This window comes from Canis aureus, chromosome 19 (assembly GCF_053574225.1).
Source record: "Canis aureus isolate CA01 chromosome 19, VMU_Caureus_v.1.0, whole genome shotgun sequence".
Lineage (NCBI taxonomy): Eukaryota > Metazoa > Chordata > Mammalia > Carnivora > Canidae > Canis > Canis aureus.
Window position 1 is genome coordinate 43,983,157 of NC_135629.1, and position 20,777 is coordinate 44,003,933.

General features: G+C 48.6%; 1 protein-coding gene across 1 annotated transcript in view; it reads right to left on the reverse strand.

Moving 5' to 3' along the window:
* LIMD1 (LIM domain containing 1) overlaps positions 1-20,777 on the reverse strand; it is a 70,243-nt gene that overhangs the window by 23,737 nt on the left and 25,729 nt on the right. The window contains exon 2 of the mRNA XM_077859186.1: positions 16,018-16,119. Within this exon, the coding sequence (XP_077715312.1) occupies positions 16,018-16,119 (102 nt within the window). The remainder of the gene's footprint in view (positions 1-16,017; positions 16,120-20,777) is intronic.

Here is a 20,777-nt window from a genome sequence, read left to right on the forward strand (position 1 = left end):
CAGGGTCCTGAAATTCGATGTAAGTGCAGGATCCAGAACCCAGAAGGGTCCTGGCTGCCGTTCACGCTAGACCAGTAGGTGGCACCAAACTACAGCCAGGACCAGGACCAGGACAGGTTGGAGCAGCATAACCCACTGAGAACTCCAGGCCCGTAGTGAAGGGGATGGCGTGGGTCATGTCACTCGCCAATCCTGCAACAACATGACCTTGCACCTGAGGCATTTTAACGCCACCAGCACGTTATACAAAAGCTAAATCAGTCAGGCAGATGTGCCTATGGTGGCTAGATGAGTTGGGATTTGACCCTAGCTCTCTGGCACAAAGTCAGCACTGAGTAGTTCTCAGACTGGGGGTGGGAGGAGGGGGTGGATTTGCTGGCCTTCCCAAGCAAACCTCTTTCCCACTCTACTCCCCTATGGGGGGATGAGTTTCACTGTCCTCACTCACTTCCTACAGCGGGACACACCTGGAGGTGTGATACCATGAAGCTACCTATGGCTGCGGCAGTGCTCACAACAGGCATGGCACAACCTTGAATGGTCCAGGGGCCGCAGTTCTAAGCTTAGCATGCTTCAGAACCACCTGGTGGGTTTGTTAAAACACAGACTGCTGGGGCACCTGGGTGGCTCAATCGGTTGGGCATCTGCCTTTGGCTCGAGTGGTGATCCTGGTCCCGGGACTGAGCCCTGCATCCGACTCCCTGCGGGGTGAGGAGCCTGCTTCTCCATCTGCCTGCTGCTCCCCCTGCTTGTGCACCCTCTCTCTCTCTCTCAAAAAAAACGCAAACAAAAAACAAAACACCCAAAACCCAAAAAAGACCCCACATACTGTCGAGCCTCATTCCCAGAGACTGATTTAATAAGTCTGGGAGGGACGTGAGAGTCTACCCTTCCCAGGTGATGCTGAAGGTTCTGGTCCAGGGGCCACACTGAGACAGGCCATGCCTCAGGCTGGTCTCTGAACCAGCATTTCCACTTCACATGATTCATCTTGGTCAAACAAAAGGGCTAAGATCATCGAGTCCATCCCTCAACAATGAGCAACAAACAGAACTGAGGTGGAAGGCAGGTCGGTGCCAGGTCTTTATAATTTGGTTTCAGAATCATCCTGCTTCTGACAGAGGAATTCCTTAAACCAGGAAACACATAGTGATGTGCACAACAAAATTAGACCAAATAAGTTTTCCCAGAGCTTTAGAATGATCATAGTTGCTCTTTATTTTCCAATCGCAGCAACAATTTACAGAATATTGACTAATACATGTGCAGACTCATCAAAAAGCCACTTACCATTGACAGTGAATGGATATTTTATATTTGCCTCCAGAGGCCCCTTTAGTTGAAAAGAAAAATGTGGATAAAGCCCGTGTAGCTCGATGAAGGAAACTGTGACCACAGTTACAGATGTCACAAAGAGAGGTTGGCCACTTAACCTGACAAATAAAACTAAACGTGCCACGCTCACCATTCTCCCTCTAGAAATAGAAACAACTGGTCTATTCTGGAAAAGTAATTGGCCCTTAGCCGGAAGACTTCCATCACAAACTTCACTGTCCAAAATATCTCCCTGAAAAGTGAAAAGTGAAAAAAGCTTTCCTGGCAGAGAGGAGTCCTCGAAAAAAGGAAGTTTTTAAAAATGAGCAACTGTTTAGATTCTGTTGTTATCCTACTGTCGCAAGATGGTAACTTCTGAGTTGTCCACTGGTTACCAGGCTTTTGTGGCTATTTGTATGTAAATCTAAGTTAATTAAAATAATCGGCAGCTATGCACCATTTGCTTTATCGCACAGAATCCTATCTGATCTACTTGTTCAAACAGCTGCTTCCAGAAAAGGTTAACTCTTACAATGAGCTGCTAATACAAACCAACAGAAAAACTGAACAAATTGGTTCAGGGCAAATGTAACAACCAACCAGGATTTCCCAGGCTTAGGCAGCCTCCGAGGGCCAGGGAAATAGGCAAAAGGTGGAAAGTAGAAAAGCAACCAGGGTCAGGTCCCAGGCTTTGCCATTTCTCAGAAATGCAAGGTTGGCCCATCACGTGACCCTGTGGGTTCCTTGGTAGAGGGTGTTGTGGAGAGGACAAAACTGAGGGTCTCAGTGGGGAGCCCAACGTGGTGCTGGCCCATACTAAGTGTTAGCATAGTAAGTCACTGTTGCCAGGATCCCGCCAATGACCTTCAGCAGTTTCTCAGCTGAAACCTACTTGAGCTAAAAATCTCATCCGCCCCCACCTCCCTCTGCCCAATCCCTCCTTTTTCTCAGTTTACCTGTGGTAAAGGGCCAGGCTTTTGTTTTGTTTTTCATTTCCACCTGTCAGACTTAATTTCTTGGAAAATAAAAATAATGTGGGAAAATGAAACATAAAATCTAAGCTACAATCTACTCTCAAATTGCTGTGAATGTTCCTAAATGGCCTCAATTTCTGTGCTTCTCTCCTTGCCAGCCAGCACCATTCGGGACCACACCACCAGTAGTCCCAGTCCACATTCCAATTCTCTTCTCACTGGATGCTCCCAAGTCTTCTTTATTTCTTTACAGTTTTACAAATCCATTCTTTTTGTTTTCCATTCCTACCACTCCAGACCATTATTATCATCTGGATTGGAGAAGAGAATGCCACACAGAGAAAAAAAAATCCTGGAGACCTGCAGAGGCTCTTCTCTGAGTATTTAGCGGGGAATCAGATCAGCATGTGCCTGTGAAGAAACTAACCAGGTCCCGGGGAAAAAGTCATCCACAATGGCCAAAAGCAATGTCTATCCTGCCAGCCAGAGCAGGAAAACTCATAATCCATTGGGTATTGAGTGAAATGCTCAAGAAATGCTTTTACCATGGCGTGAAGAATAATTGGCCCTAGACTGAGCTCTGTTCTGAAAAGATCATTGTCCCCAAATAACTCACCTGCATCTCAGGACAAAGCTCAAGAAGATTTAAAAGAATACAAAAATATCCAGGACTCAACGAGGTGAAATCGCAATGTCTGGCATCTAATCAAAGATTACCAGGCATCCACAAAGGTGGGAAAAGAGGACCTGCAATTTTTTTTAATAATAAATTTATTTTTTATTGGTGTTCAATTTGCCAACATACAGAATAACATTCAGTGCTCATCCCGTCAAGTGCCCCCCTCAGTGCCCGTCACCCATTCACCCCCACCCCCCAAGAGGACCTATAATTAAGGAACTAGTCAATCTATGGAAATCAAACCAGATCTGACACAAATCCTAGAATCAGTAGGAAAAGAGATACAAGTTATTGTTATTATATCCCATATGTCCAAAAAGTTAAAGGAAGATCTTTAAAAATGCCCAAATTGAGGGGCTAGAGACAAAAACTAGAGTACTAGGATGAAAAATATGCTGGATGAAAGTAGGAGACTGCACACTGCAGGAGAAAAGATTAGTGGATTTAAAGGCATAATAATAAAAACTGGCCACTTGATGGCCAAAATGAAACAGAGAGGAAAAGAATTTTAAGCATAAAAAGAATATAAGGGAGTTGTGAGGCAACTTTAGTTAATTAAAATTAAATTAAATTAAATTAAATTAAATTAAATTAAACTAAACCCGGGAAAAAAACAAACAAACAAACAAACAAACAAACAAAAAAATTAAACCCCGGGTGGCTCAGGGGTTTAGCGCCGCCTTCGGCCGGGGGTGTGATCTTGGAGACCTGGGATCAGGTCCCACATCGGGCTCCCTGCATGGAGCCTGCTTCTCCCTTTGCCTGTGTCTCTGCCTCTGTCTCTCTTTGTGTCTCTCATGAATAAATAAATAAAACCTTGAAATAAATAAATAAATAAATAAACACAATTTAATTCAAAGGGCAATTTGTTAAATCTAACAAAGAGGTAAGAAAAGGGGTAACAAAGCCCTGAAGGAGAGGGATTAGGAGCAGGGAGGGGGCAACGAAAAAATGTGAAGAAATCATGGCTGGAAATATTCCAGATTTGACAAAGACTATAAACTCACACATCCAAAAATGCTCAACAAACCCCAAACACAGGAAACATAAAAAGGACCCCAAGGGACATCATAATCAAATTTCTCAAAATCAATGATAGAAAACTTAAAAGCTGCCAGAGAAAAAGGATATGTTACCTACAGAGAAACAGAGATAATAAAGAAGACATCGGATTTTTGACGGAAAGCAATGGAACTACATCTTTAATGAAGTGAAAGAAAAAACTATCCACCTCGAATTCTCTAGCCCCACAAAAAAAAATCCTTTATTTTTTTTTAACGATCAATTTATTTATTTGAGAGAGAGCACACGCATGCAAGGGAGCACCAGGGGAGGGGCAGTGGGAGAGAGAGAGAAAATCCCAAGGAGACACTAAGCTGAGCGCCGAGCCTGATGTGGGACTCAACCCCAGGACACATGATGAGATCATGACCTGAGCAGAAACTGTCAGATGTTTAACCAACTGCGCCCCCCAAAAATATCCTTTAAACCTAAAAGTGAAACAAAGATGAATTAAGACATAGATGAAAGGATTCATCACCAGCAGATCTGCCCTATAAAAAAAAAAAAAAAAAAGTTGAGGAAGGCCTTTAAGCAGAAGAAAAACAGTACCAGATGAAAATCTGGATCTAAACAAAGAAGAGGACCAGAAATAGCAACTGCATGGATAAATGAGATTTTTTTCTTATTAGTTAAATCTCTTTTAAAAGATAATTGACTAGAGCAACCGAAAAAAAAATTGAGACACCAGAAACAAACCCTAACATTTAGGGTCAATTAATTTTCAACACATTTGCCAAGACAATCCAATGGAGAAAGAATAGTCTTTTCAACAAATGGTGCTGGGAAGCTTTCATATTCATGTGCAGAAGACTGAAGTTGAGCCTCTACCTCAAACTATATAAAAACCAACTCAAAATGGATCATAGACCTCAACTTAAGAGCTAAAACTATAATATTCAGAAGAAAATATGGGCATGAATCTTCGTGACCTTGTGTTGGCAATGTTTTCTCATACAAAGCATCAAAAACATAAGAAAGAGAAGAAAAGAAAGATAAATTAGACTACCTCAAAATTTAATAATTATAACATCAGGAAAGTGAAATGACTGTCCATAGAAAGAGTAAAAATATTTGCAGATCATATATTGGAGACTCATCCATAAAACATATAAAAATCTATTAATAAAAGTCAATAATAAAGATTTTAAAAACCTGGGATGCCTGGGTGGCTCAGTGGTTGAGCATCTACCTTCGGCTGAGGGGGTGATCCCAGGGCCCGGGATTGAGTCCTGCATCAGGCTACCCAAAGGGAGCCTGCTTCTCCCACTGTCCCTGTCTCTGGGTCTCTAATGAATAAATAAATAAAATCTTAAAAAAAAGATTTTAAAAACCCAATAAAAAATGGGTAAAGGATCTGAATAGACATTTCTCCAGATAAGACGTGCAAATAAGCCCATGAAAAAAATGTTCAGCATCATTAGTCATCAGGGAAATGCAAACCAAAACCACATTGAGATTCAACTTCACACCCATTAGGAAGGTCAGAATCAAAAGGTCAAATAATCACGAGTGTTGGCAAGGATGTGGGATGCTGAAATCCTCACACATTGCTGGTAGGAATATAAAATGCTGCAGCCACTTTGCAAAAACAGTTTTTTAAAAAGTTAAACACAGAGCTACCATATGACCCAGCAATTCTACTCTTCGATATATACACAAAGAGATGAAAACATGTGTCCACACAAGAACATATCCAGTTGACCCTTGAACAACATGGGAGTTAGGGGTGCTGACCTGCCACCGTGCAGTCGGAAATCCACATATAACTTCTGACTACCCCCAAAGTTAACTACTAACAGCCTACTGTTGACCTCCTAAAAGCCTTACCAATAACATGAACAGCCAAACACGTATTTTGTATGTCATATGTATTATATACCATATTCTAACAACAAAGCAAGCGACAGAAAAGAATGTTAAGAAAATCCTAAGGAAGACACATTTACAATACTGTACCATAAAAAAATCCACATATAAGTAGACTCTGTGGTTCAAACCCACATTGTTCAAGATTCAACTGTACAAGAGTATTTGTAGCAGCATTATTTATAACAGCCAAAAAGTGGAAACAAGTGTGTATCAGCCAATGAATAGATAAATAAAATGAGGTATATCCAGACAATGGAATATTATTCAGCCATTAAAAAGATCAAAGTTCTGATGGTGCTCCAACATGGATGAACCTGGAGCATCTTATGTTAAGTGAAAGAAGCCAGTTACAATAGACCACTTATCATATGATTCCATTTATAGGAAACCTCCAGAACAGGCAAATCCATAGGAGTAGATTAGGGATCCCTGGGTGGCTCAGCGGTTTGGTGCCTGCCTTCGGCCCAGGGCGTGGTCCTGGAGTCCCAGGATCGAGTGCCACATCGGGCTCCCTGCATGGAGCCTGCTTCTCCCTCTGCCTGTCTGTCTGTCTGTCTGTCTGTCTCTCTCTCTCTGTGTGTCTCTCATGAATAAATAAATAAAATCTTAAAAAAAAAAAAAGAAAGAGTAGATTAGTGGTTGCTTAGAACTGGGGGAAAGAGAGGTAGAATGGGGAAGGACGGATAAAGAGTACATACAGGCAATACCCGGCACTACGCTAAAGGTATTCAAGGGTGGCAGGGGGTAAGTCAAGATCAATTGAACACCATCCCCATTCTCCCAAAATTGACCACGTAGGGGGAGACCCCTGCAACCAGCTTCAATCTAACCATAGCTTCAAACACCATGAGATGGATAAATGAACAAGGCAAACATGAGACCCGGGATCAGAGAAGCCACAAGAGAGACCTCGAGGAAAGACAGTGCCTTAGAGGGTGGCATTCACCTGGGTGGACAGAGGAAGGGGCAGGTGGTGTCCCGCTGGGCAGGGGGACTGCCAGATGGCAGGTGGAGGAGACGGTGGCAGGACAAGAGATAGGCAAGGAGCTGGAACTGGCTTAAGGAATGCTTTCAATGCTAAGTGAAGGATTTGGACTGTGATGATAGGGCAAGAAGTGGCCTCTGAGCGGGGGTGTGGTCCCCCCAAACGTGTGCGGGCCATGTGGATGGAGGTGGCAGGATGGCAAACAGGACCCAAGACAGTTGGGAGGCGTCAGCAGTGATCCACGTAAGGAAGAGAGAGGGTCTTCCCCAAATGGAACATTCTGGGGCCCAGCAATGGTGGCCACCACGGGGGAGGCTGCTGGTGTCAAGGGGCACAGCTGTCCCCCAGCCATGATCACAGGGAAACTTGCCCTCTCCACCCTGGTGGTACATCTGCTGGATTCCCAGGCTGGTCAGGAACTCAACTGGCAGGGAGGTTATGCTGATTTTGAGTCATCAACAGGCTCTTACACAGCACATGGTTTCAAAGACTGCAGAGCAATGAAGAGGAAGGTGTAGGAACCATTTCCAAATGGAACAATGCGGGCAGCAAAGTGAACACATGACACCAGGGACAATCACAAGCACAGCTATGCAGGTATGGCAGACATGTTCTGGTCTTGCTTTGGTGTTGAGTTATGGGTAATTTTCTTCTCCCATATGTATTTTTTTTAACAGTGTGACTCTATTGCCTTTGTGATGTATAAACTACAAGAATCGTAAACTTCACTGATCATTTCTTGTTAAAAAGTGAACTCTGGAAAAAAAAAAAAGTGAACTCTGGTTTAGGAACTAGAGGCTTTCCCTGCACCATGCAATACTGTAGCCATTGGCCATGTGTAGCTACATTTAAACTTTTTTTTTTTTTAAGATTTTATTTATTTATTTGATAGAGATAGAGCAAGCACAACCGGGGGGAGCCGGAGATGGAGAAGGAGACTCCCTGCTGAGCCAGAAGCCCAACACAGGGCTGGATCTAAGGACCCTGGAATCCTGACCTGAGCCAAAGGCAGATGCTTAGCCAACTGAGCCACCCACGAGCCCTCTACATTTAAACTTTAATTAAAATGAAATACAAGGGACGCCTGGGTGGCTCAGTGGTTAAGCGAGTCTGCTTTCAGCTCAGGGTATGATCCTGGAGTCCCGGGATCGAGTCCCACATCGGGCTCCCTGCATGGAGCCTGCTTCTCCCTCTGTCTACATCTCTGCCCCTCTCTTTCTGTATGTCTCATGAATAAATAAACAAAATCTTTAAAAAAATAAAATGAAATGAAATATGATATTCAATTCCTCAATCACACCAGCCACATTTCAAGTGGTCAAAAGCCATGTGTGGCCATTGGCTGCTAGAGAGAGCTGGAGGCCAAAGGAAGGCAGAGGGGGTAGGTGGTGAGGCAAACAGTGGGACCACAGACATGTTCCCAGGGGACTGCATCAGATCCCCCGGGATGCTCATTGAGCACATGCACACAGGCCTCTGTTCCACACATTTCAGGACTCAGGGTCTGCACAGTGCAGCCAGGGGTCTGCATTGTAGGGAGCTCCTCATGACCGTGAGGAATCTAAAGGAAAGGGTGAGAATCACCTGTGTGTCAGGCTCCTGGGTGGCTCAGTGGTTGAGCGTCTGCCTTGGGCTCAGGACATGATCCTGGAGGTCCGGGATTAAGTCCTATATCAGGCTCCCTGCATGGAGCCTGCTTTTCCCTCTGCCTGTGTCTCTGCCTCTCTCTGTGTCTCTCATGAATAAATAAATAAAGTCTTTAAAAGAAAAAAAACCCCACCCATGTGGTGGCAAAACACACCACGAGGCCACCTGGATCCCAGTCCCCCATGCACCAGCTGTCAACTGTTCTGAAACTCCACTTCCTCTTGTGTAAATGGGTGTGGTGGATTGGGAGGCAAATGAGGAGCCTTGAGCAGACAGAGTACAATACTCCATAAACAGTGGCTCCTATCACAGCCTGGGTCAGGGGCATGGAAGTGCCATGGGCTCCATGATGGAAACTGCGGGTGCAAAAGAAATTGTCAGCGAGGTGACACAGGGAGACAGGAAGTAGGGAGGGAAAGGAAAGTAGTGCAGAAGGAAGATGAAAGGCCCCGTATTAGTCAGGGGTCTCCAGAGGAACAGAACTGGTAGGGTGCATGCGTGTGTGTGTGTGTGTGCGCGCGCGTGTGCATGAGCGTGCATGCATGTACACATGCATATTTGTGTGTTTGTGTGTGTACAGACAGAAACAGATTCAGCAAAAGGACTGGCTCACGTGATTATGGAAGCCAACAAGTGCCAAGATCAGCAAGAGGCAAGCTAGAGGCCCAACAAGTCAAGTGTCGCTCTAGTCCAAAAGCAGGGAAAATCGATGTCCCTGCTCAAGTCAGTCCGGCAGGAGGAAACTCCCTTACTTGTGGGAACGTCAGGGTTTTTGTTCTATTTGGGCTTTCAACTGATTGGGCAAGGACCGCCCACATTAGGGAGAAAAATCTGCTTTACTCAGTCTACCAACTGTTACTCTTGTCCAGAAACATCCTCACAGACACACTCAGAATGATGTTTGACCAAAGGTAAGGTCACCTACGGCCTACTCAAGCCGACACACCAAATCCACCAACCACCACAGGGTCAGAGGTGGGAACAGAAATTTAAGAGAACATTTGAGAAACAGAACATTTAAGAGAAAAAAGAAGAGATGTTTCTAGCAAGAGAGCCAAAGAGAAGAGACCCAAGTAGCGTCTGTGATGCCAGCATGAAGTTCAGACCTCCATAAGAGACCTTGCTCCCTAAACCCAGGATTCTGGCTCTGAGATGTGGCACCTGGCACATCTTTGTGCTAATTACAGCACAGTGCCCCCCCACATACCAGAGAACCTTCCCTCCTCAGAGTTGAGGGGACAGAGGACACATTGGGTGCCATCAGTTTTCTTTTTTTTTTCTTTTTTTCCCATCAGGTATCACATTGGGTCTAGGATTCCTGAAGGAAATCAGATTTCCACCCCAAACCACATGTGTGGCGCTATCGGGCACCTGAAATACAGATGTGGCAAGCAGGTGTAGGTCACAGTGGAGTTGCCCTCGACAGTACAGTGCTCCAATGTCACAGGCACGAAGGATCTGATGCTTTCCCACTGTCTCCTGATAGTCACGGCCTCTGCTAGGCCAATAGAGTCTGAGCTAGGAAACCCAGCCCAGCCCCAGTACGGGTGCCCCCCGCAGAACTGAGTTTGCTGGCGTCGAACACAAGAGACCCTCTGACCCCACACCAAGTCAAGGTCAGCCCCAGCCCTCTCCTGACCCACATGGCCCTTTGCCTCAAAACGTCTATTTCTGGTGCTTCCTGATTTCTTCCTCACCCACTGGCTTCCTTTAGGACATGCCTACTCTTCCTTTCTCACATTCCTGATCCCCCGTTTTTTCCTTAGATCCAGCTGACTCACTCATTCGGCTCACCCATAGCTGCTGAATGTGACAAGAAATGTCGGCATGACTCAATGGCTCAGAAATCCAGGCATCAAAGCCTTTAATCCATGTCTCTCCCGTGGGTACATCCTGCTACGGAGGGAGTCCTCTCTCCCCTTGTCCACGTCCCAGGCTGCTCTCCTGCACTCACAACCGGAGAGTCTCTGAAAACCCAGCCTCTGCCATCGCACAGCCCCGGGACAAGATCCCAGGTGCAGAGCCAGCTTCCTTCCTTTGGCACACGCTCCCTCTGAGCAAAGGTAATATAACACAGTGGGAGCAAAGGCTGTGAGTCCCCACGGCCTGAGCTCACGTGCTGAGCACACTGCTTATGCGGTAACCAACCACAGGCAAACTACACTCCCAGGCCTCTGCTCATCTGCAAAAAGAGGCTGATAATAATGCCCAACTCACTGGACTGTTCCAGGATTTAATGCACTTCTGTGGGTGGAGGGCTCAGTGTGGGGTCAGCTGACAGGAAGCTTAGGAAACACATCTACAAACTACTTATAAATATTGTGATGACTGGTTTAAGGAAGCATGCCGGCCATGAGTTCAAGGAAGACCTCCCTAGTGCTGGCACCACTCTTTCAGGATCTGTGAGCATTTTTGAATGCTGGGGGACGAAGTAGTATGCAAAGTCAACAAAGAAGGCAAACATGATCTCAGGGGCAGCATTTAGACTTTGTAAGAAAACCAGAATAGCAGGATGCCTGGGTGGCTCAGTCGGCTAAGTGTCTGCCTTCGGCTCAGGTTACTATACCAGGGTTTTGGGATGGAGCCCCCACATCAGGCTCCTTGCTCAGCAAGGAGCTTCTCCCTCTCCCTCTGCCCCTCCCCCTGCTCATGCTCTGTCTCAAATAAATAAATAAATAAATAAATAAATAAATAACTTAAATAAATAGCTGACAAGAACCCCCACCCTTCTTCAGAACATACTGGATAATGGGCCACCCGTCACAACCACCAATTCATTCAAGAACCTCTGTTCCATAATGTTGGGCTTAATTCTGCTTGTTTTCTTTACCTGAAGTAATGAAATAGTACTTTAGAGTTCTAGATGCAGGCTTTTTGGAAACTTAGAGTGACTTTCTTCTGACTGGGTCCAGAAGGGTGAGGTTTCACTATGAAATCCATTCACAATCTTTAACCATGGCCAGTGTTTGGTTTCTGGAAGCTGGGATGGGCAATGGCATTAATTCCTCACCTTATGGAGTGTTTTCCCGGAGGCATGACGGGCATAGCACGGTGCATCCCCCACCCAAGACTGGGAGCATGAGATACAACACTGAACGCCACCCGTCCTGGGCGTGACTCACGCATCCCAGGCCCGTGCCCTGAATGGACCCCTCTGGCCCTCAGGGGCCTCTGTCTGAGCTCAGGCCTCTCTTGGCACAATCTCCATTGGCCTGGACCTGCCTGACCCCACCCCACGCCCAGGCCCTGGCCGCTCATGTTCTGTGGGCCTTGGGGCAGGAGAACACATGAAATCTAACTGATCCATCATTTCTGGCTCATACGGGGGAAAAAAAAAATCATAGCAACCACGAACACGGACGTGGTAAACAGGTTTCACCTGGACTCCAGGATGGAAGTTGTTCGGCCTTTGCAAAATTAACAAAAGCTGACATTTGGGACCGAAACTGCCTCAAGCGAGGACACGGAGCCTTGCCTTCCCTCTCTGTCACAGTCTGTTCTGGAAGGTGCTGAGAAGGGCCCCACTTGACCCACACATCCAGACCCACACCTTTTCTCCCCCCGCATTCCACCGCTCTCAGCCACAGGCAGGCGCCAGCCTCTGCTCAGGCCACTTGCCACACGGCGTCAGACACAGAGCACGGCTGCGTGCCCGGGCCCTGGCTGCCCTCTGCCCTGAGCCCTCCTGCTCCACGCTGTGCCAACGGCTTCCTAAGGGCATCCGGTTGAGGGCACGACCTTGGGGTGGGCAGGAGCAGTGGGGGGGAGACACCCCCCAGCACACATCTCCATGGCGGCCACACACACAGGCCCCCCGAGGAGCAGCACAGAAAGGAGGGGTTTTAATAAACCACACACGCCCCCACGCCGCAGCCTAAACGCCTACTTCTGGGAAGAACACGGAGGAAACAATCCAGCAGAGGGAACGAGGACGCGACCCAGGCACAAAGACGTTCAGGCAGGGGAGGGGCGGGCTCCGAGGACCAACCAGCAAACCCCACCCGAGCCAAGGGCCACAACGCCGCGGCACGAGGCCGTCGATTATCCTGTGACCGTTCAGATCATTCTTCTGGAGGCTGCGGAGGTACAGAGGAATTCATGCAGGTTTAATCAGAAAGGATGGAACGTTATTAATGTGCTGTGATCCCGGCTCTAAAAGCCGCGTATAAATTTGGACAAAACCTAGAAGGGAAAACATATGCATAAAAAGGCCTGTGCTAGAATCACATGCTAGGTCTCTGCCCCTGAAATCCTCGCTGTGGTTGTCATGTTGTCCTCATAAGGGAAAGTGAACTAGATGTTGTTGCTTCTTGTCGGGGGGTGGGGGGGGGGCAGGGAAGCACACATCTGTGTCTGGGAGCCCTCCATGGTGCCCCGGAGAGCTTGCCCCGTCCATGGAGGCATGGGTTTGTCGGGAGTGGAACACCTGGCAGTCCTCCCAGGACACAGGCGACAGGAGGCTGCAGGGAGCCAACGGTCTCATCCGACGAGGTGGGTTCCTGGCCTTCCCCCCAGCACAGCTGCGCACAGGACTAGCTGCCGGCATCTCACAATGTCCACTACTGTCTTCTTCTGGCCCCATCTGTCTCAATGTCCTCCTTCTCGGTGTGTGGGACAAGGGCCCATGGGGCTGGGTGCCCCTTTGGCATATCCTTGACAGGACCCCAACATTCTGTTCCAATAAAGCCATCAGTCTTAGCCAAGGAGTGTGCGCCTACCTATGGAAATCTATGTCTATGCTGTCATAAGCTAGGTGACTGTCACGATGAAATGGGCAAAGAGAAAACACACTCACCTAGACACCCACTAACACAGACACTTGCTGACCCAAAAAACGGGGATAGGCAAAGCTAACTGGATCCAGGAGGCTGGGACTGTGGTGCCAGCCCCACTGCTAGGTCTTTAATCTTAGGAAACTCTCTTCCCCTCTCTGGGCCTCCATTTTCTTCTTCTACCAACAAAGGAGGGAATGGGCCTGGCCCCAGCTGTGCCACCTCCACGGTGCCAGTGCTTGCAGAGACATACTTAAGGACCTGGGAGCCACGACGTGGAGTCCCCAGGTGCCTCCTTCTGCTGGGGGCAGTTACAGGGCAGCAACAGGTCAACTGAACAATGGCAAGTTACTTCTAGCGCCCAACAGAAGCTGCTCAGACACCTGCCTGCATCTCCAACTGCTCCCCACAAGTGCAGAGGAAGCCCCGCAACAGGAACCATGCAGGCCCCTTGGGGAACAGGAATGCGCCACACTCACTTTCCAATGGGAGTCTCCATCCTCATTCCCATGGCAACTCCGTTCTAGGGCCTGGCTTGCCGGCACCGAAGTCACAGAGAGTAGGGTTCACAGTCTACGTGACAGCACCAGGGCATGCCACATTCAAGAAAAAGCCACTTGTTCCTGCTAGGAGAACAGGGAAGGCTTCCTGGAGGAGGCAGCCTTTGAGTTGGGCCCTAATAGCCAGACAGAACTTAAATGTATGAAGCGAGTGGGGAGAGCTGATTCTAGGGGGCCATGTGGTCAGATATATGGAAGCGGAAGAGGGAGTTCAGTTTGTGACAAATTATAGGAAGCATTATGACACAGACCAGAACACAAGAGCCTTAGATGCTAGACCAAGAAAACCCCCCAACCAGCTGTGTTTTCCTTAAGTGTCTGTGTTTGTCATCATTTGAAGATAAATTCAACCCATTATGGAACTGACAGCTAGTCATGCAGCCACAGGCGGCTCTGAAGGACTCATGGGTACCACCCACCCTGAAAAACTCTTAGTTCAAATGTCAATTGCTTGAGATGAAAAACAGCTTCTACTTAAATAATATTTTCTTTTTCCCTGGCAAACAGCAAATATTGAGAAAGGGCTGTAGGAACCAAAAGCAAAAGATAACTTTTTAGAAAGAGGAAGGATCACAGCTCTTGTACAGTTAAGACTCAGACACGTGGTCAAAGATTTAATTTAACTCCTCAGCTAATGCGGGAACCAGTAAGACGCCAACCTGGGAGAGTGCAGAGAACCACAGCTATGCAGCCATCAGAAGTGCTGAAATAAAAGTGCTTTTTAGTAGAAGCAACCAAAAAAAAAAAAAAAAAAAAAAAGTAGAAGCAACCCATCAGGATTCTACAACCTACACTGTGCAGCACGGCTCAAAGACAAGGAATAGCCAGGGGCCCGGAGAAACCAATTCCCCAGACAACACCTCACATTTCCACTGAGGACGCTCCGCAGACTTTTGACCCATTTCAAAGGCTTTCACCATTTTCCCCACGAGGTGAATACGATCGTGGCACAAATTCAAAGTCTCAGGCCCGCGTTTTATGAGAAATCGCAGTGAGGACTAAAGCTGGAGGTTCTGAACCCGGGCATCGAGCTCACCTTCACAGTCGGGCAGGCCAGGGGGCAGGTGCACAGCCACCCGATTAACTTTACCCTGGGAATCAGGAGGCTCTCCGGCTGTGCCACAGCATGGCTCCCCTCTCCTTTCTCCAGAGCCTTCTCGAATGAGGAGCCTGGCGCTAATCTGGGTGCTCAGGCCTGACCACACCCTGGAGTCACTTGAGGAGATGTGAACTGTACTCTTGCCCACTCTAGAAATTCCACCCCTAGGGCTTCTGATTCTGCTGGTCGGGGTGGCAATGGGGCATCACTAGCTCTGAAAATCTTCTAGGGGATTCTAGTGAACAGCTGGGATTGAGAACCACTGGGCCAGATAACAAGACCCCTTTGTCCCTGACGCTCTGGCTTTGTTGGTGTGTTTCCTTTCAGTCATTAGCTGGTAGCCTCAATATCGAACTGGAGAACATCAGTGGGACTTCTCTACAAGAATGCTCCTCAAATTAACCTTTGGTAGAGGGCATAAGGCAAGCACAGGTCCTGACTCGGTCAGGCTTGGCAAATATCGTGCAACGTGTGAGAATCTTCCACTGTGGTAGCCAGCAGTTGGAGGAGAGGTCTGCGGGGCCAAGCGCAGGCCTGGTCTCCTAATGTGCTGCTCTTGTCACAGAAGCAAAAATGCCCACAGGTGTGTGTGCTCACCGGCACTGACACCTCCGTGGTGCGCACACACTCACACTTCACACGCACAGAGCAGCCTCCACATCAGAGTGGGGTCACGGAGTCCTAAGAGGGCCCCACCTCGTGCTGGCATCACTGGCTGTCTTTTGGTTGGGCCCACGGTGGGGGAGATACATGACCACAGGGCAGTTGGTGGTGGATCCCCACGCAACGCCCCCCACACCCCCCAGCCCTTCTGAGACCTCTGACACACATAACAAACCTAATATTACGACTGATTGCTTTGAACCCACTCAACTTATCACTAAGGTCGCAGGCACTCCCGGTGCTCTGGTAAGTCCCAGGGCCCTGCGCAGAGCCTGCCCTTCTGTGGGACTGCGGTAGTCCTGGGTCAAGTGTGTCTGGGAAGGATGCTCTTCCCTGTCCTTCCATCTCGGACCCCATGGGCCTTGTCCCGCCCGACCCTCCACACACACTTACTGCAGGCTGCACAGGTGAAGCACGCATCGTGGTAGAGGTTCCCCATGGCCTGGCAGGCCTGGCCGGCCCCAAACACCCCTTTGCTGCATTTCACACAGGCTCCTGAAAGACAAGAACAGGACAGTGAGTTGGGAAGGTGGGGGGAGATGGTGTAAACCAAGTCATTAAAAAGCCAGTGAACAAAATTAGATGTCTGTCTGTCCCCATAACCAACCCAGCACCAAATCCTGTGTATTACTCCTTTGAGGTCTCCCTTTTTTTTCTCTCTCTCTCTCTCTCTCTCTCTCAATCCATCAGTTTTTCAACTGCAGGACACAGCGGCCAGGCTGGCCTTCAGGCCCCACTCCCCCGCCCACCACTGGCCTCCACACTAGCCTCTGATCTTCAGGGAATCTCTGCCTCGTCAGCCTCCTTCTCAGCCCAAAGCTTGCACAGGCTCCCCGTTTATCAGACGACGTTCAAAAACCTACACCGTGATTCCAGTAGGTCAAGAGCACAGGTTGGGCAATTTCAACAAAATTATTTCCTTCCATTTTCAATGGGAACCAACTGGGTTGACCATCTTTGCTTTTTACAAAAGTATCAGGCCCCTGGCCCCAGGTCTGTCCGAAGGCAAAGCCAGGGCTCTCCCCAGCGCCCCACCCTGGGGGCCTCAGCTCTTAGCCTTTGCTCACAGGTGACCCTGCCCAGACACCCTACACCCACGCTTTGTCCCTTCAAGTCCCCAGGTCTTCCTCCCGCTCCACTCTCCGGCTCTGAAGGCAACATGACGGAACAGGCTGTAACCTACGGCCTCCCACCCACCCCCTTCCCACGTGGTGTGAGTTAACTTCTCTGAGCATCACTTCTCAATTAGGAAAGAGGTTGGTTCCACCTGCCCTGCATGTTTCCGGGGTGCTCTGCAAACCACCACGTTCCACACTTGGTCGGCCCCAGCTACAAACTGCCGAGGCGAGGGCCTGCTCATGAACTAGAAGGCCACAACCTACTCACTATGTGACTAGGGCAGATCATCGGAACTCCTGCTGTCTTGGCGTTTCACCTGTAAGCTGGGATGACGGCAGGGTTTCCTGGGAGAGAACACGCCCGGGGTGCTCAGAACAACACCTTTCCCTGGGTAAGCCCTCCGTAGGCAGGCCTGTCATACGGATGCAGTGATGCCACCGCATTCGACAAGAAGGTGCTTCCACAACAAATGGGCTCCCTAAGAAGTTCCAGGCCTCCTAGGATCGGACCCTGTGAGGGAGCCGGAAGTCCCTGTCTGGACCAACCCAGAATCTCTGCGGCAAAAGCCCAGTCTCTGGGCCAGTCCACATAAAGGAGGCTGTGCAGCCTCTCTTCCAAAGAACTCCTTCACTAGACTCAAATGAAAAGCATCACAATTATATAAACAATGTATGAGACTAAAAAAATAAAAATAAAAAAAAATTCAGGGAGTAAGTATCCCAAAATATAAAGAGTGGTTTCTTGAGGCTATAAAATTATGGTTGGTTTTATTTCTTTGCATGTTCTCTATTAAAAAAAAAAAAATTTTTAAAAGAGCCGGTGTTACTTTACAGCTGAAAAAAGTCTAGTGTCAAAAAAGCATCTGAGTATGTTTAACTATACTGTATAACATTAGGATTTGGGTTTTTTTTTTTTAAGATTTTGTTTATTTATTCATGAGAGACACAGAGAGAGAAAGAGGCAGAGACACAGGCAGAGGGAGAAGCAGGCTCCATGCAGGGAGCCTGATGTGGGACTCGATCCCAGGACTCCAGGACCACATCCTGGGCCAAAGGCAGCCGCTAAACCACTGAGCCACCCAGGGATCCCCACATTAGGATTTTTGAACACGCACACACACACAGCTCTCCTCATGTCCATTGGGGTAACCAGCTCGCATTCTTGGCCAGCAGGTGCAAATCCCCAGCCTGTGCTTCAGAGCTCTACCCATTCAAGGTGACCTCAGGGAGGTCCAAGCTAACACACAGTTCGTGAAATGCACCCACACCAACCACACCAGGTTCGCAGAGAGCACATGAAGCCAAGGGCGCTCAATGACTTCACCGACACTCCCTGGGGAAGCGGGTGAGGCCGTCTATAGGAAGAGTATGGTGTCAGCCAGGAAAAACTAGCTGTCACGGGAATCTGTTTATGGAAAGCTCTAGAGAACACAAGTACTAGTTATCTGCAGTTCTTCTGTTTCAACGTTTTATTATGAGATGTTCAAACTGGCAGAGAGGTTGAAAGAATTAACACCCAGATGCCCACCGCCCCCATTCCACAATCGTGAACATTCTGCTGTCAATCAATCCAATGACTTATCTTAGCTTTGGATGCATTTCAAAGGTGCAGACAGCAGTCTACCTCACCCCTGAGCATGGCAGCCTGTAAATCATGAATTCATTATTTGCTTAGTTATTTTTTTCAAGATAAAATCCATAAATCATGAAATGCACAAGTGATGAGTCTACCATCCAATGAGTTCTGACAAATGACCTAAGTAATGCAAATTCTGACCAAGATACAGAATATTTCCAGCACCCTAGCACCCAATGCCCTTTCCCTCGATCTTCGTCAGATGTGATAACGAAGAGAAATGCTCTCTACAAAAACATCAAATACTAGGCAATGGCAGGGTATTAATTACACTATTCTGAGACCCACTTCCAACCACCCATCCGGAGCCCCCTCACTGACCTGCCTCTAGATCCCTGACAGGCAACAAAGGCTAGATTGTCGGGCAGCAACCAAAGTACAAAGCAGACCATCCACAGACTGGATGGAACGTCAAAGCAACGGGACTATAACTCTGCTCATGAACATGGGAGAAAACCAGCCCCAAGGCAACATCACTTCTTCCCTGTCGATCATGGGGGCCTCTTGGCTTAACCCACTGTAGCAATGTTAGCTGCAGAGAGCAGAGGAGCCGTGAGGCCCTGCGGTGTGGTGTGGGCAGCCTTTCCACCTGTCCTGTGGGGGAGAGGGGGAGGAGAGGGCCAGCCTTCCAGAAGGTGTGCCAGAGGAAAGGTGAGATAAACCTCCTGAGTCAGTGGGATGCCGCTGACTCACAATGAAGACAGGGACTCCTCTTGTTTGGGCCTGGGGAATGAAATCAGACCCCTCTCCCACTCCTGCTCGTAAGGCCAATGGCAGGGTGACAGTGTCACCAAGTGGAAAGTGCACAGGTCTCTCGGGGCTTCCTGCGACTTTATCACTGCACGCCAGGCCTTCCTCGCTTCCCTGTGGCTTCCTCTCTACCTGAGGGCTCTGACCTCCTGACTCCTGCAGCCCACGTCCTATGGGCTGCTCACCTCGTCTCCCACCACTCTGACCACCCAGCACACACACAAAGCGAGGAAGGAAGCCGCGTGTGCTCTAAGCCGTCGGTCACGGAGCAAGGAAGAGCCCAGAAGTGGCCACTAGGTGGGAAAGTACTTCATCCTTGGGCCTTGTGGTAAACGGACAGAAAAGTACTTCACGGGCAGGAAATAGGTCTAGTCTTCCTTTGGTAGGAAAAAAAGGAAATTTCATGTTCTAGGAAATAACATACCCACCAGACCCCGCACTGGGAGTTTCCATCCAGCAAAGGAGCTGCTGCCACCCCGTTTCTCAAACCCAAGATCTAGAGGGTGCCGTAACTTGCCAAAGGGCGCATGGCTGGTAGGTTTGGGAGAAGGAATTCGAGCCCAGGTTCTAAACTCAAAGGTCGGGATCCCTGGGTGGCGCAGCGGTTTGGCGCCTGCCTTTGGCCCAGGGCGCGATCCTGGAGACCCGGGATCGAATCCCACGTCGGGCTCCCGGTGCATGGAGCCTGCTTCTCCCTCTGCCTGTGTCTCTGCGCCTCTCTCTCTCTCTCTCTGTGTAACTATCATAAATAAATAAAAATTAAAAAAAAAATGTTTAAATTTAAAAAAAAATAAATAAATAAACTCAAAGGTCCCGTTATCCCGGCTGGGTTGGCAGCTGTGGCAATTCCTGCCACGCTCAGAAATGAGTGTGTCCTTCCTCACTTTCAACACACCATCTGCTCAGGGATTAAGACCCAGGCCCGGCCCTGCCCCAGAGCGCCCACTGACCGCCCCGGCCCACCTGCCATTCTGCTCTATCCCTGGCACACAGGCTGTCTTCCCACCTGGGACCCCAACCACACAGGGCCTCCCCCCACACAGACCCTCACTCGGCTCCTCCGGCCCTCCTGGAGGGACACTACGACTGAAGCATCCACCCCACAGATGCTGCTCTGAGCTCACTCACTCAGAACCAGGTGGCCTCTAGCTGCTGGCAACAGGACAGTGAGCAAGGTGACTGCCCTCAGGGAACAGTCACACCAAGGAACCAGAATCTGACACCTCTGATAGGAGAGCTGACCAATCTCCCCTACAGTCCTACGCTGCGAGTCCACCGAGTGCCCAGGGCTGGGGAGGGGCTCCGGCTTATGAAATAATAAGAAACACAGTGGTCTCTGTCCCCAGTTCCTGACACAGAGCTCCTAATCCCTTGGACTTTCTTGGGTGATAGGAGCATCTTTTGTTCTAATGAGGCAATTCTCAGTGGGCTCACTGGATGGGGGCTGGTCACTAGGAAAACCAAATCATGATTAGAAGCTTCGAACTTTCTATCCCATCCCATTCTTTGGAGAGGAGAGGAGAGGGAGGTGGTAAAAGAAGTCAATGATCCATCACACCTACATGGAGCTGCCACAAAAATCCCCAAGGCACGGGGATCAAAGAGCTTCTGGGTTGGTGAATGCATCCACGGGCTGGGAGAGTGATGCA